The sequence below is a fragment of the Chiroxiphia lanceolata genome, chromosome 14 (assembly GCF_009829145.1).
Source record: "Chiroxiphia lanceolata isolate bChiLan1 chromosome 14, bChiLan1.pri, whole genome shotgun sequence".
In the NCBI taxonomy this organism is placed as follows: domain Eukaryota; kingdom Metazoa; phylum Chordata; class Aves; order Passeriformes; family Pipridae; genus Chiroxiphia; species Chiroxiphia lanceolata.
Genome location: NC_045650.1, coordinates 19,394,387 through 19,410,475, shown reverse-complemented (window position 1 = coordinate 19,410,475; position 16,089 = coordinate 19,394,387). Strand labels below are relative to the sequence as shown.

The 16,089-nt window shown below is 48.9% G+C and overlaps 1 protein-coding gene across 1 annotated transcript; it reads left to right on the top strand.

Moving 5' to 3' along the window:
* The first annotated feature begins 4 nt into the window (after positions 1 to 4).
* On the top strand, positions 5 to 15,291 carry RAB41 (RAB41, member RAS oncogene family). Its single transcript, XM_032702479.1, has 8 exons — positions 5 to 193; positions 1,620 to 1,678; positions 3,343 to 3,396; positions 8,909 to 9,014; positions 9,249 to 9,360; positions 10,633 to 10,726; positions 12,390 to 12,456; positions 13,307 to 15,291. Exons 1-8 carry the CDS (start codon positions 115 to 117, stop codon positions 13,369 to 13,371), a joined length of 636 nt encoding a protein of 211 aa, XP_032558370.1. The 5' UTR covers positions 5 to 114; the 3' UTR covers positions 13,372 to 15,291.
* The last annotated feature ends 798 nt before the right edge of the window (positions 15,292 to 16,089 follow it).

Here is a 16,089-nt window from a genome sequence, read left to right as displayed (position 1 = left end):
GGGGCGGGCCCGGCGGTGACGCGGCGGAGGTGACGCGCGGGGCGGTGGTACCGGAGCGCTCGGCGCTGTCTCCTTGTCCCCATCACGGCTCCCGCTCGGCCCCCCCGCGCCGCCATGTCCGCGCCCGGCAGCGGCGGCGACTTCGGCAACCCGCTCAGGAAGTTCAAGCTCGTGTTCCTGGGCGAGCAGAGCGGTGAGCGCGCCCGGGGCCGGGGCCCGGCCGGGGGCAGCGCCCGGGGCGGCGGGTGGGGCCGGGGGACGCGCTGGGGCCGGGGGATGCGGGGCAGAGGGGTGCGAGGCTGGGGGGATGCGGAGCGGAGGGATGCGGGCCGAGGGGATGCGGGCGAGGGATGCGGGGCCGGGGGATGCGGGGCCGAGCCGCCGGGCGCAGGGAGGGGCGGCCCGGCCTGAGGCCTCGGCGGGCGGGGGCGCGGGGCTCGGTTTGCTCCCGCCGGGGCCCTCCCGGTGCCCCGGGCCCCGTTCCCACCCGCCGGGTCCCCGTTCCCACCGCCGGGCCGGTCCGCAGTGCGCCCGCAGCCCTGTGCGGGAGCGGCCCGAGGGATGCGGGGGCTCCCGGGTGGTGCTCGGCCTGCTCTGCCTCCCTTCCAGCCTCGGGGTTTTTGTTTTCTCTCCAGATGACTCCCTTTTGTGCCCCATCCCGCAAAATTAATGGATGAGTTGTGGTGTTTCCTTGGAATCGTGGTGTTCTTTGCTGGGAGGGTCCAAGGCCAGGTTGGACGGGCTTGGAGCAACCTGTCCAGTGGAAGGTGTCCCTGCCCATGGCAGGGCATGGGACTGGGTGAGCTTTGAGGTCTCTTCAATCCCAGACCATCCTGGGATTCTTACTGCTCCAGCCCAGAATTGTAGCTCTTGCAGGAATTTCCAGAAGTTCTCCAATTCCTCTGCCTACCAAGGCAGGATTGACATTGCTGCTGGTAGACATTTGTCTAACCTGCTTTTAAACCCCTCTCCAATGTTCATAATTTCACAACCTTTTTAGGCAGTTAATTCCTTTTCACTTTTCCATGCATGTCCTTCGAATTTTTCTTGCCTTCCTGAGCAAGAATCAGAGATCTTCTCCTTGATTCCTGTTTCATATCAGTTCTGCATTTTGTGTCTTGATAAAATTTGGAGATGTAAATGTAAAGTTTTGAAGCAAACTGCCAGACTTTGCTCTGTATCTAAAATCTCATTATGAAGGAAGAAAGGACGCAAGTCTTGGATGTTGCTTTTCCGTGCAGCCAAAGGCAGCAGAACTGGGGTGTCACCTGGTTTGTTTTGATGTTTGTGTCCCAGGCTTGGGGATTACATAAGTAGCAGAGCACGAGGAACAAAGCAGATTTGTGGGTTGCTTAAAGCAAACAACCAGTTCTTTGTTGTCTACATGGCAACACACCTGATTGGAGGACCAGGCCATCACCATGATTAATTTTTGACCTACAGAGATTGATTTGCCTCTGTCATTTTGGGAATGATTTTCCCAGCTGGTTATTTCCCAGGAAGGTTGTGGTTGAATGGTCTGACATTGGCAGCTGCTTTCAGATCAGTGCCACTCCCAAAGCAGTGCTTATTTTTTTTTCCCACTGCTGCTTGAAAGTAATTTTTCTTTTCTCTTGTAGTTGGGAAGACCTCCCTGATCACCAGGTTTATGTATGACAGTTTTGACAATACTTACCAGGTATGTGGTAGGATTTTATCTTAATTTTTTCAGAATATTTATGGTTAAATCTGTTCCCTGCTGTTAAAATTTATGGCTATGAGGGCCAAGCACATTGATCCATGAGGTGTCAGTTAAATATCATATAAAAGGTTAAAATGTGCCGTGAAACAGAGATGAGGCTTCATGATTAAACCAGAGCATCCAGGATGATGTCAGGAAATCCAGTGTACAAAAAGGCAGCTGGGTTCAGATCCTGTTTGGATATGTGAGAAGCCTTGAGGAAGATGGGGAGAAACACTGATTTATGGGTCTGGCTGATGGAGAAGATGGTGGTCAGGATACCTGGTGATGGATTTGGGAGTCTCTGGAAACAGAGGATGAATAAGATAGGAACATCTTGTGATAATTCTTGGTCTCTGGCATCTTTAGAGCTTCCATTTAAGTAGGAGTAGTTGAGTCTGGAGTGTATAGATGGATCTGCAAGAAGTCAGCTTTGGTATATTCAGTCTCTCATTTTTTTTTATTACTATTTTTTAACTAAAAGACTAAAGATAGGAAGAGCCAGGGAAGTCTTGGCAGGGAAAGAGGAGGGTGGGGATGAAGAGGCTGCAGATGAAAAGGAGAAGATGTGTAAGAGGCCTGAAGATTTTTAGGAAGAATTAATTGCTTCAAAGGCACTTAGAAGTATTCAGGGGAATATCAGATATCTTTAAAGCAGATGAGATTAGGGGTTATCTTTAATTCAGCCAGAAAGAGTTACTGGTTTAGACTGGGTAATTTTGAGTTGAGGACAAATAATTCACTGGAACTGGATCCTCTTGTGCTTCAGGTGTTTCCTTTCCTGGCTTTTGTAGGGTGCTGGTAGAGATCTGTGTGCTTATTAAGATTTATTAACCTTGTCCTGGCTAAAAAATAGGCCTCCCAAAAATAAGTTCTCCCTACCAAAATTGACTGTGGTGGTCTTTTTTAGTATTCCATGGTCCATGTTCTGCTGGAGTTCTTCTGTGCTACCTGTGTGTGTTAAGATTAAAGATCATCTATGTCTAAAACACTAAAATCTGCTACATCAGAGCTGTCTCCTGTTTCCTGGGCTTATGAAGGGCTGGGACAGCAGCTTGGTTGAAGTGCCTGGGAGTGCATCTAACCTAGTACATTATTTTAAATGTCTTTTTACTGGAATTGATGTAGCAATGGGAATGTGAATGGATGGAGACTTGCAGAAAGAATGGCCTGAGAAATGAAGCTTCTGAGTGTCACTGGAAGGGAAGGAAGGGAAGTGCCTTCTGAAGTGGAAAGCCCTGAGTAAATGTGGCTTTTTAGCTTTGAATTGCCCATGATTTATATATCTCATTGTTCTACCTTTTGGTTATTTCTAATAAGATAATTTTTCCCAGGCTGAGCTGGGGTAGGCCAGAACGAGCTGCCCGTTCAGCTGTGATCTGTGTTGAGATCCATGAATGTCTCAGGCTAAAATCCAGCCTCAGAGGGGGGGTTCTTGTATGAGGAATGCTGTGAAATGAAGCCGGTGCAGATACCCAGGTTGCTTTGTTTTCATCCCCTCTGTTGAAAGGCAGATCACCAGCTTAATGCCAAGTTTGTGGAGGTTTCTGAGAGTTTGGAAGGGTGGGAGCTGCAGCTGCTGGAAGGCAGGTTGCAGTCCCTAATGCTTCCCTTCTTTCCAGGCAACCATTGGAATTGATTTCCTGTCAAAAACAATGTATCTGGAGGACCGCACGGTAAGTGAGGCGTGGGTGGGATGGCGTGGGAGCTGCAGGGCTGGGCCCTTCCCCTGGCCCTTCCTCCAGCAGCTGCTGAAATCCCCCAGAGGACCAGCCTTTGTTGAATCCCATCTCTGACCCCTCTTTGTGGTACTTGTTAAGATCTGATACCTCCAGCAGGAAGTCAAATCTTCCATGGAAAACTGGACGAGATAATGGCCATATCCCAGGGAATGAATGGGCTGCCTGTTGTAGGAACCTGGTTTAGGTGTAGTTTGCTCCCAGAATTTGCAGCTCTGCCTCTGGCATTGTCGGTAGGAACAGGGCTGAGCAGAGCTCAGGTGTCGCAGAACATTCTGAGCTGGAAGGGACCCACCAGGATCATGAAGTCTGACTCCTGAAGTCAATGAAAAGCCAGTGAGGGGGGTTCTACAGGAGTTGTTGTTCCCAGGCTTGAAATCATTCATGATTAGACCTTGTCCCTTCTCACAGAAAGCTCCTGTTGTAACACAGTTCTGAGCCACTGTAGTAAAGCAATTTTGGATTTAGCCTGCATGAAATTCCTTTTTGCATAGAGACCCCTCACACCCCTCCCCTGCCTTTCAGTGTTTGTGGTTTTGTTCATGTTTTGCTACTGTTTGCCTTTTTTGCTGGTTTTACTGCTGTGTGAGGAGTGTGACAGTGCTGGGGGGAGGAGGGGACAGTCCTGTGTGTTGCTTTGGGTCTGTTGCTTCCAAGGAAATAGGAGCCCAGTGTGTGTGATGAGTTACCTGGGAGCTTCTCTGCCATCTCACCTGTGATTCACTATGAGAAAAGACCTTCCTTAACCTTTCTTTGGGGGGAATTAATGGATACCATTCTTCAGTGGTGCTGGCAGAAGAGGGCAAAGATCCTGGGAATGCTGCTTGACACCTGTGAGGGCACAGTGGAATGTCTGTGTGCTGTTTCCATCAATGGAGTGTTGATTTCTCATGGTTGTGTAGGTCAGGATGTTATTCACCTGCTGCCCTGCTATCCACAAAATACCATTTTCATTCCAAATACTGTTAGTTTTTCTGATTATGTAAGTGGCCCACAGAGCCTATGGAGCCTGTTTAAATAACAGAGGTGTGGAATGTAGATAAGAGGAGAGACAAATACAAACGCACAAGCTGGGAAGATTCAGATGCTGAAATAGTTCCTCAGATGTGGCTCATGCTGCCTTTTGCAATAAGCTTTGATTTCTGGGCTGGAAATGGAAGAATGCTGAGCCTCCAGCTGGGGTGTGGGCTTTGGTGAATTTGATATGTCCTTACAGCAAATAATATATCCTGGAATTACACCTGTGCTCCATCACTCAGCTCTGATCAGGTCTGGACAAACCAGCAGAAGGACTCCCCATCCCTGGAAGTGTCCAAGGCCAGGTTGGACAGGGCTTGGAGCAACCTGGGCTAGTGGAAGGTGTCCCTTGTTGGATATAAGTGCAAGATAAGCCAGTCTGGAGGGTAGCTGCTGTTCTGGCTCATCTCCCACTCCTGTGTTTTACCCCCTCTGGATTCCCCGTGGGTTGACCCACCCCTGGTGATGTGTTCCTTAGGGATAGGAGTCACACATCACCAGCTGGAGGAAGGGTCACTGAGGTGTTTCCATGTATTTCCCTTGTTAGCAGGTGCTGTGAGAAGGGGTTTTTAGGGATAGCTGGATGGATGGTGTTGGTGTGCTGAGGTCCCTGTGAGGCTCAGAAGTGTCGCTGCCTCTTTCCACGGTTCTGTTCCGTTTGAACTTTCCTTCCGTTGCCTTAGTTTTGCTTTGCAGTTAGTTTATTTTTTTTCCATTTATTTATTTTTATTTCACTTGAGTTTTGGTTTTTGTTTTCCGTTTTCCTGCTCTCCCCCCTCCCCCTTCCCCCCTGCACTTCTCCATTTCCCAGATCAGGCTGCAGCTGTGGGGCACAGCCGGCCAGGAGAGGTCCCTCAGCCTCCTCCCCAGCTCCACCCGTGACTCTGCCGTGGCTCTCATTGTCTTTGGCACCACAAGTAGGTATTGAGCCAGAGGTCTGCAGGGACCTTGCTTTTAACACAGATCTTTATGTGCTGGAAGTGGTGGTGGTGATGGTGGTACCCAAAAAGAGCTAAAATAGACCAACTGTGGGTGTTGGCTGAGGGCTGAGCAGGGATTGGGAATTGCTGTGTCTGGGCTGGTTGCAATGGCAGGTGGTTGGAAATCTTTGGAAAACTATTATTTTTCTGTTGTTTGTGTGGTTTGGTTTTGTTTTTTTTTTTTTTTACTTCAGAATTATTTTTTTCCTTTCTAGAGAAAATACAGATATAAATATATATATATATATATAATTTGTACAAGTACCAGCTTCAGGGGCCAAAGCAAAGGAACACTGTCAGAGTAGGTAAAACAGCACAACACCTATTCACACAGGAGCTGTGGAGTGACTTAGGAGGATTCAAGATTCCCATTCCCTTGAAAAAGAGAACTGGAGATTCATATCCAGATTTTGAAAGAGGAGAGATGCAACTACCAGAATTTCTAAAAAATAAACAAGCTTAGAAGGAAATTCTCCATACCTCTTGACATGAATGTTCTAGTTCAAGTTAGGAAAATATGAATAGGATTGTTTCATTGTGACTCCTTGTTATTGATTCCAAATTGATCTGGTGGAGTTTTTTGTTCATCTGCAGTGTCAGGATTTACACCAGTGAGCCAACACCATGTGGGCAAAATTTAAGGAAAGAGCACAGCAGAGGTGGAAAAACCTCTGGCCCAGCTTTAGTCTGTCCCAGACTGGATTATATTGAGGACCAGGGGTTTGTTCCACCCTCCTTGGCTGAATTGCTTAACAAATAACAGACTTCTGCTATGATTTGTGCTCTATACTGAGGGCAGATAATGACATGGTCTTTCTCCCAGTACTGTAGCTGAATTTTTCTGTGGGAGAATTCCTGGTTTGGTGCAAACTAACATAGAACTGCCCTGTTTGGGGTTTGAGGAGCACTGAGCTGTGCTGGGACCTCTCTGGGGTGAGGCAGTGTGGCAGGATGCACAGCTTGGCATCATTTTTCCTGCTGTGCAGGTGCAGGATGCTGTTTATCCAGGCAGGTGGAAAAGTGTTGCCAGTCCAGGCTGTTCTTAACATCTTCCTGACATGTCAGAAGTAATTCAGTGATCGCTGATCTCATGGACTTTGGCAACGGGCTTTGCAGATAATGTCATTGTTTTCTTGCTACTGCCCTTAGCTCTTAGTGAGTGAGAGGCTCTTAAGTTTTCTTGTGTTACTGAAGGAACGTGCTCAGGTGCTTCTGAGGGCATGAAGAAACTGCTTAGTTATTGTTGCTCTGCTGGACATCCCAAAATGCAGGCGGGGAGAGCCGTGGTGAGAGTCCATCCTGCAGCTCAGGCCCCTCCTGAACATTGTTTTTAAGGGTTAATTCTTAGTGTTCCATAGGGGGTTATTTATATTTTCCCCTCCAAAAGGGGGTGCACACAAACTCTGACTTGTAGAAATGAGAAGCCACAGAAATATTGCAGCAAACTCAGGTCACTGCAGGAGTGTCTGTGTGGGACCTGCACAGGTCCTGAAGGGCTTCCTCAAAGAGCATCACCTGCACTAAACAAATTACCTGGTCAGGCCTGTGCTGCTGCTTCTGTTGCCTTTTTGCCTGTGAGTCTGAAGGGTGGAGTGTTAAATCACCATCGGGTCAAGTTTCATGGTGAATATTCCGGTATAACTCTCTGGGCAGTGTGGGGAAGCTTGGGAAGTCCAGGAACTGTGCTGATCCATCGATCTTCCAGCTCCAGTGTGACACTGCCCCGGTGCTCCGAGTTTTGTCACTTCGAGTTTCCTGGGGTAGAGAAAACCCCTGACTTTCGGTCCTGTAATCAAGTCTGCCTTCCAAATGAAGCAAGAACTAATTGCTTTAACTGTAATTCCTAATCTTCCTTAAGCCCCAGGGCATCAGATCTACATACCCTGATGGAGATAAGATCTTGTTTTGAATCTGCCTGTAACCAGCGGCTTTGCAGCTCAATCAGCTTCTATTTCTCTTCTAAAAAAGCAATTACTGGTCCTCGTGAAGCTGCTTTTTGCTGCCTTATTAACCACTGCTCTACCCCAGTGCTGGGACCAGGCTCCTGTCAGGGAGCTGGGAACCAGTGTCTGCCCCCATAAAAGCCTTAGGGAATGCCAAGCAGTCCTGTTTTCTGGCAGTGCACAGCCCTGTGGGGGCGGGAAGGTGTCACTTCCAGTGTAAAGCTTTGGTTCGCTGGGGGATGGGCATGTTTTGGGCAGTGTGGTTCAGATGGGCAGGTCCCAGACCTTGGAGCTGCCGTCTCTAATAGCTCAGAGTGTGTTTGGGGCTCAAACTGTGCCTCTCACACCATTTGTGCCTTTTTTGCCCCCTGTGCTGCTCTGGAAGGGTGACCCCAATGCCCTTCCCATCACCTGGAGCCCACAGTGTGTAACATTTGCTTCCATTTCTGCTGGAACTTAATTAATTGATTGCTTTAATCTCTCATGAAAATCCCCATTGCCATTATCTGGGTGCTGGTGCTGGAGACTGGATGCTCTTTTCCTTATGTGGTGTCTGGGCTGAGGGAATTGCATGTCTGTTATGTGGGGATTGCCCCAAAAGCTTTGCTCAGAGGTGCTTTGGGCTTGGAGTCCTGTGGAGATCCAGAATCCTGGGTAGACCAGGGAGACCTGATTTTTATTTTATTATTATTTTTAGATTATATTATTATTTAATATTATTTTTATTTTATATTATCATTATTTTATAGTTATATTAATATCTATAATATAATTATGATACAATTATATAATTGTAATTATTATTTAATAATAATATTATATACTATTATTATCTTATTATTATTTTATTCTAATGTCCTAATATAATTATATGTTATATAATAATAATATAGTGTATTATATATTATATGGTAATATATAATAATATTTATATATAATATATAATATTATATAATATTATATAATGTATAATATGCTATATTATTTATTATATAATATATGCTATATTATTTGTTATATTTATAAATATTTCTTATATTTAATATATTTGATATTTAAATTATTTAGACATTATTATTTACTATTTTTTTTTAAAGTTTTTTAATGTAATTCTTGGTGTCAGTTGGCAAAGGGAACATGAAGTAAACCAGGCAGTTACAGCACTTCAAACCAAAACATCCTCACACACCCCAGCAAGGAGGTGGTGGCTGTATCCTAGAGCAGTTTGGGAATGGAAGGCTCTGTAGACAAACAAAGGAGGTTGATAAAGCACATTATCCATGGAGCAGTTTGGGAATGGCAGGCTCTGTAGGCAAGCAAAGCAGGTTGATAAAGCACATTATCCACGGAGTCGGGAAGCCTCTGGTGTGGTGGTGGGACACTGGGGGCAGTGCCACGGGTGGCTCAGCTCTCAGAGCTGCTGCAGGGGGCTGTGGCAGTGCCCCCTGTCTAAAGGGCAGTGTGTGCTCTGTGTTCTCTCCCTGCCCCTCTCCCGGGCTGTCCCAGCAGGTGCGGCTGCAGCTCTGGGACACGGCGGGGCAGGAGCGGTTCCGCAGCCTCATCCCCAGCTACATCCGCGACTCCACCATCGCCGTCGTGGTCTACGACATCACAAGTGAGTGCCCGCGGGGGCTCGTGCCTCCAAACAGCCCTCCTGCCCCCCACTGACCACTGACAGCCACGGCTTCTGCTCAAACACGGTGAAAATTGGAAGTGTTTCCCCCCCTCCTCCCCGTTTTTCCAACGATTTATGGGTTATGTGGTGAAGCACCTGAGTACAAGCAAAGCGTTGCCCCTCTCTCTGAAAAGCAGTTTTATGCTCAGCGCTCCCATTTGTTCTTCCCTACAGACTTGAATTCTTTCCAGCAAACCTCCAAGTGGATCGATGACGTTCGGACAGAGCGAGGGAGCGACGTCATCATCATGTTGGTGGGGAACAAAACCGACCTGGCAGACAAGAGGTAACGAGGAGAGCTGGGCCCTGCTGCCCTGGCCAGGAAAAGCCAGGACTGGCTGCCCAGCCTGGCTTTAAAAATTAGTTTCAAACGATCTTAAAAATTGTCGATTTGAAACGGGACATAAATTCCTTGTTGTGAAATTCGGATTTCTGGTTGCAGCAGTTGTTATTCCCTTTTGCTGTTCTGCAAATAGTTTTGGTTAAAATAAACCCACCTAAAAGTCTTCCTTTCACTGAAATTAAGTAGCTCTACACTTTGTTTCTCAATAGTGTATATTGTTTGATTTTGTATTTCATGCTGAGATAAGCCAGAAAGCTGCTTTGCAAAGGCAAGGAAATCTGCTCATTTTCAGTAATCCAGTTTGCCCAACTCTCTGTGCATGTGCAGCTGCGAGTTCATGGCACAGTTTCTCCTTGTTCCTTTTCAAAGGAAGTTGGGTTTGTGTGAGGCTGAAATGCTGTGCCTGTTAAGGCTGGACAAAGCCACAGGTGACATTTTCTGAGGTAGAACACAGAGTATGGGAAGCCATTCATCCTCTGATAAAAACCAAGCTTAGTTCTGAGGCCAAAAAGCTGGACTAAAAATAGCCCTGTTCTTGTTCAGTGAAGCCTGTGAAGTTTTTCATTCCAGTCACTGTTGCTTCAGTTTTGGCTGGTGTTTTTTTTCCCCTGCAGTTTTCCTTTTCTCATTTTTGGACTCTTTTTCTCTGGTTTGCTTTCTCTGCTCTGTGATTTGTTCTCCTTGCTGTAGACAGGTTTCTATAGAGGAGGGTGAGAGAAAAGCCCCAGAACTGAATATGATGTAGTTGAAACTGGTGCTAGAGCAGGATATAATGTGAGACAGGTATGTCCAGGGTGGTGCTCAGAGATGCAATTCCAGGTCCTTGCTCCCAGGCTATCCTTGCTGCTGGAGCCTTTCTGGAATCTTTGTGTCACCTCACAGTATTCCCTTCTGTTGGCTTTGGGGAACTCTCTGTCTCAGGTGCAGTGTGGGGGGTTCTTCCTTCCCTGCAGGGTGCTGTGAAAGAGGCTCAGATGTGCTGCACAAGCTCCATCCTGTGCTGATCATCTCTTACTGTCACCACTCCAGGTGTTCCCTGGGGTGGTTTCATTCCCAGCTGGGAGTTGTGCATCCTCGAGGGCCCTGAGGTGTCCCTTGGTGGGCTGTGCCTCCTGGGAGGTGGGTGAGCACTGACCACCAGCTCAGTCACAGACGTCTCTAACTCTTCCTTCTGTTCCTTTCTGTCTTTCTGCTCCCGTTGGCACCTTCCTCCAGGCAAATCACTACAGAAGAAGGTGAACAGAGAGCCAAAGAGCTGAATGTGATGTTTATTGAGACCAGTGCAAAGACTGGATACAATGTGAAACAGGTACATCCCTGTTCTGTTCTAAAATCAGGAATCTGTCCCTGCTCTGTGTGTGTTGGCCCCTGCTTGAGGTTCCTGATCCAGCAGGGATTTATTTGCTTGTGTTTAATGCCAGCCCCCCGAGATGTTTCTTGCCCAGTGATCACCATCAGCTCTGCAGTAGTAGTGGAAGCTCCTTTCCTGTCGAGTCAGCAATTCCCTGTCCAAGCTAAGAAAACCTTGGAAGAAAGGAGAGCCAACCCCAGAATGTGCTGAGGATGGGAAGGGGGAAAATCCCTGTTTTGTGCAGCCAGTCAGATGGAATTTGTTTGGTTTTGTTACCAGTTAGTGCAGTTGACACTGTTGACATCACTGGAAGTTCCTTTCTGTTAACAAGCCAGAGAATCCTGGAATATCTTAGAATAGCTGAGGTTGGAAGGGATCTCTGGAAATCATCTTTTCCAGCCCTTAGACTCAGAGCAGGCTTCCCAGAGCTGGCTCCAGCTGAGTTTGGAATCTCAAAGGACAGACACTGTCTCTCCAACCAGCCTGCCAGTGTTTGATGAGCCATACAGCAAAAAAAACTCCCACGACTTCACATTTTTTATTTAAGCAGAATTTTTTATATTTCTGTTTGTGCCCATCGCCTCTTGCTGTGAGTTTGTGATGCCACCCTCCACTAGTTCAGAGGTTGTTCTGAATGTGACAGAGCTTGGAGTGAGGAGCTGGGAGCTCCAGGGGCCTGCAGGGAGCTGTGTCAGCTGGAAAACCCCCTCCCCAGGTTGCTGCACAGCAGCAGGTTGGGAGAACCCACAGTGAGACTTTGGGCTTGGGGTTTTTTGGCTGTTCTGGATTGAATCCACTTTGGTCTTTGCTTTAACTCTTGTTGCTTTATTTGCCCAGTGGGTGTTTGCAGTGAGAGCTTCTGTGATTAGGAGGATGCAACTGCAGCACCTTGCTGGGACCTTGATTTTCCAAGGAACACACTTTGGGGGGTGGATGAGAAGCCCCTGCCAAGCTGCTGTGAGGAAAATCGTCGTTAGCAGATGATTCCTCTGGTTCTTTGTGCAGCAGCTCAGCAGCCTGGCAGTGCCTGGGCCGTGTAATGGCAGCAGGAGGAGCTCCAGGCATTGAGTTCAGAAATTATGCAAAACCATTTTCTGGGTTTTATGGGGATATAATAGCCCTTCCCAGCTCCAGCACATCCTTAATAGCTTGCATGCAGCTCACTTGAACCAGCTGTTCTGCCCAGGAAAGGCTGTTTGGCAGCAGGACTGAACTGAAGGGATGGGCTGTAAAACTCCTTAAACCTTGTGAGGTGACATCACAAATCCCCAAATGTGCCCTGGAACATCACTGGGTGCAGAAGCAGAGGCTGGGACGTGGTTAGTGAGTGCAGGAGGGAGTTGGTCCATGAATCCCTGGAAGAACTGTTACTAATAAATTCCGTGTTCTGTTCAAGCAGAAACAGATAAAATAAAACTGCCTGTTTTGTAGGCAGTGAATAACTTCTTTATTAAAACCTGTTAAATTTCCTAGGTAACATTCTCGTGGCATTGTTGATCAGTGCTTTGCTTGCTAAAGTACCCACAACAACTTGGTACAGCTCAGAGTTCTGCTGTAAAACAGTGTTTTTAACTGGCATTTTCTCTGACAAGCCCTGAGCTTTCCTCTTCCTGCTTTCCAGCTTTTCCGCCGTGTGGCTGCTGCCTTACCTGGGATGGACAGCACACCAGAGAAGAGCAAAGAAGACAGTATCCTTGCTTTCCCAGGGAACTGGACAATTACCTGTTGTTAAATTGGGCTCACTGACTGCTTTTGGCACATCGTGGGGATGGGGCTTTGCAGGGACGTGGCTGAAACAGGACATGGAGCTGTTGGAATGTGTCCAGAGGAGGCACCAAGTTGATCAGAGGGATGGAGCAGCTCTGCTGTGAGGAAAGGCTGAGAGAATTGGGATTGTTCAGTCTGGAAAAGAGAAGGCTTAGGGAGACCTAAGCCTGCAAGAAAGATGGGGAGGAAATATTTACAAGGGCCTGGAGTGACAGGACTAGGGGAAATGGCTTCTCACTGCAGAGGGTTAGACGGGATATTGGGAAGGAATTCTTGGCTGTGAGAGTGATGAGACCCTGGCACAGGTTGCCCCATCTCTGGAAGTGGCCAAGGCCAGGTTGGGCAGGGCTTGGAGCAACCTGGGCTAGTGGGAGGTGTCCGTGCCCATGGCAGGGGGTGGAACAAGATGAGCTTTTGGGTCCCTTCCAACCCAAACCAGTCTGTGATTCTGTGACCCTGTTTATGGGGCTGTAGATAAATGATCACAACTAAGGGCAACTAAAGGACAAATTCTGCATCTCCACTTGAACTGAGGATGAAATCTGTGTAGTTTTAAAATGCTGTAATTCTTCATTCTTTTTGCACAGACCTGTCCAGTTGGGCTCCATCCTCTAAAGGTCCCAACGTGCCGAGTCCCCTGGTTTTGCAGTGAATCCTGTTCAGGCAGAACATGCTCTGCTCAAACACCATGGGGGGACCACTAACAACCCTTTCCCTTTTCTGTCCTTCTTGTTCTCCTTCAACTGGGTGATTTCCTTAACCCCCCCGCAGTGATTGACATCAAACTAGAGAAGCCCCCCGAGCAGCCAGTCACGGAGAGCGGGTGCTCCTGCTAACAGCACCTGCCAGCCATGCCCTGAGAACATCACTCATTGCCCAGGCATCCCTATGTGGGGCTGGAAAACAGCTCCTGAGAGCTGTTTACCTCCCTGTTTACTGGTGGGGAGCAGCCCCGGCCGCCCCTCTCACTGCATGGTATGAGCCCTGAGTGCAGAATGAGTGTCCTGTCTTTTGAGTTTATTTTTTTATGTTGTTGCACTTTGGCACCGTGGTGCCCTTTACACTCTCTCTCTCTCTGTCCCTCTCTTCCTCCCCTTCTCCCCCTCTTCCCCACCTCGAGCCCACCTGCTCCCCTGTATCTTGTGAATGCCATGGAAAAGCCGCCACATTAGGGAAGACAAAAATGAAGCTTTGGGGGTGGGTTTTCCGCCTTCCCTACTGCCTTGCATCCCAGCCAGCTCACTGCCCTGCCTGTCCTGCATCCCCACCTCCTCTGGGAAGGCTGCTCCTTTAAACCAGTCCCTTGGACTCAGCCTTGCCTTTTTGGACAGCCCAGGTCACCTGTTCCTAGGCTTTGCTTCCCGCAGGGCACACACAACACTGGCTCCTTGGTTCCTCCTTCCTGGTGATGATCCTGGCTAACTCTTGCTCACAACTTCCAAGTTTTGCCCCTCGTGTCACAGCACTGGAAAGCCCCAAACTCTGAAAGCTTTGGCCTTGTTGCTCCTGTTTGTGTAGCAGAGACATCCCACAGCCTGCTCTCCTCAGTTGGAATCTCTTCCCATCCAGAGGATGTTGGTGCTCGGTGAGTGTTGGTGTAGGGAAGGAGAAGGAGGGAACAGAGGCTTTGCAGCGTGAAGCTGGGTGGGGAGAGATCCTCAGGGATTCTGAAAGGAAACAGTGACCTGAAATCCATCACTGCTGGGGCAATACCTGCCCTGGCAGTCATGGATTTGGCTCAGGCTCCTTTCCTGATCTGCATTCTCCTGTTCCTCATCCCATAGATGGGGAACTGCTTCTCATGGAGCAGGAGAGCCACAGCAGATGGAAGGGCAGCATTCCACTGTCATTCCCAGGTTGCTGCTTGATGGGATCCCACCCAGCTGCCTCTGCCTTTGGAGCAGAACTCTGGGATGGGACCAGCAGCCCTTTCACTGCTGGGGTGGTTTTAAGCTGCCAAAGCTGAGGGGAGCAGAGAGTGACTGTCAGAGTGGGTGCAGGAAGGGGGGATTGTCTGCTGCTGAAGGGAATTCTGGTGTCACTTCCCAACCTCTCCCCACTTGTCCCTGGTTTTCAGAGATTTTAGTGGAGTTTTTGGGTCCATCTGCCCTAACAGAAGTCAGGAGATTTGTCAGTTGGCAGAGAGGAGAATTTCACTGTCCTTTCCCCCCCGGGCTGTGTCACGGGGAGGATGCTGGTGGCAGGAGAGGGACTGAGCACAGTGTGGAGCCCGCGGGCCCCCAGGAGGGGAAGGGGCAGCTCGGGCTGGGATCTGGCAGTCCCTGGGATGGCAGTTTGTTCCCCTTCCCCTCGGGGTGAGCTGGGCTGCAGGAGGAAGCTGGGCTGTGGTTCCCCATTCCCTGTGGAGTGTCCCCTGTCCCCTCCCTCCCGGCGGTGGCGGTGCCGGGAGGCGGATCCCTCTCCTTTTCCCTCTCCCTGTACATACCCGTTGGGATCGCTGGTGTCGCTGTGTCCCTGTGTGTTGCTGTCCCCCCTCCCGGCGGCCCCGCTGCCCCCCTGTCGTGTTGTTGGAGTGGCGGAGCGGGGAGGGAGGGGGGAGACCCCACTGACGGGGTGGGGGGTAATTAGTGAAATGAATAGTTCCCTTCCCTCTGTCCTCTCTGGTGTGTTCAATGCCGTGTGTGTCGGCCCCGCTGTCTCGTAGCTGTAGCGAGTACGTGTGACTATTACTCTGAGTATGGACTGTCTGACACAGCCCTGTATCACAACCAATAAATAAAGTTATTTCACCAACACCTGCGCTGGCCTGGTGCCACAGGGGGACTCACTGCGAGGGGTGACCAGCCTGTACAGAGCAGGGGAGGGAGGAGGAGGGATGGCAGAGGAAGGAAGGAGGAGCAGGAAAGAAGGGAAGGAGGAGGAGGAGGGATGGAGGAGGGACAGGAAAGGAGGAGGAAGAGGGAGGAAGGATGGAGGAGGAGGGACAGACAGACGGAAGAGGAGGAGGGATGGAGGAGGAACAGAGGAGCAGAAGAGACAGTTGGAAGGACTTTTCTCTGCTGACATGTTTGCAAAATGTGGAATATGTAACGATTTTCTTAAGAAAGGCTGTTCTTTGATGTTTGATTTTCATTTACTTCCAAGCCTGCTCAGCAAGAAAGGGGATTTAATCTGTGAAACAGCAGCCAGCAAGCTCTGAGTGATGGCCAGGGGTTGGGAAGACAAATTACTTGTTGCTGGAAGACAAATCCCACCCAAACCATTCCATGATTCTGTAAAGTTTGCACACCTCAGCTTCAGTTTTGTAAGTCGCTAAAAAAATCCAGAGTTGCTGGAGCTGTTGTTTTCCCACCAGGGATCACAAACTACCCATTTGTCCCTCAGGTTCTGGAGGATGAAATGGGCTGTGATGGCCTTAATGCTTTGATAATTAAGACACCCAAGACATGAATGTGTCTGGGAAAGAATCTCCACTCTTTCCTGTCAGCCAGGATTGGCAGGGAAGCTCCTGAGTCATTCCCTGTAAGGGCAGGGAGGAAGCTGCCCAAGGCAGGGGAGACCTTCCTGGAGCTCCTGCCAGGGATTACTCTGAA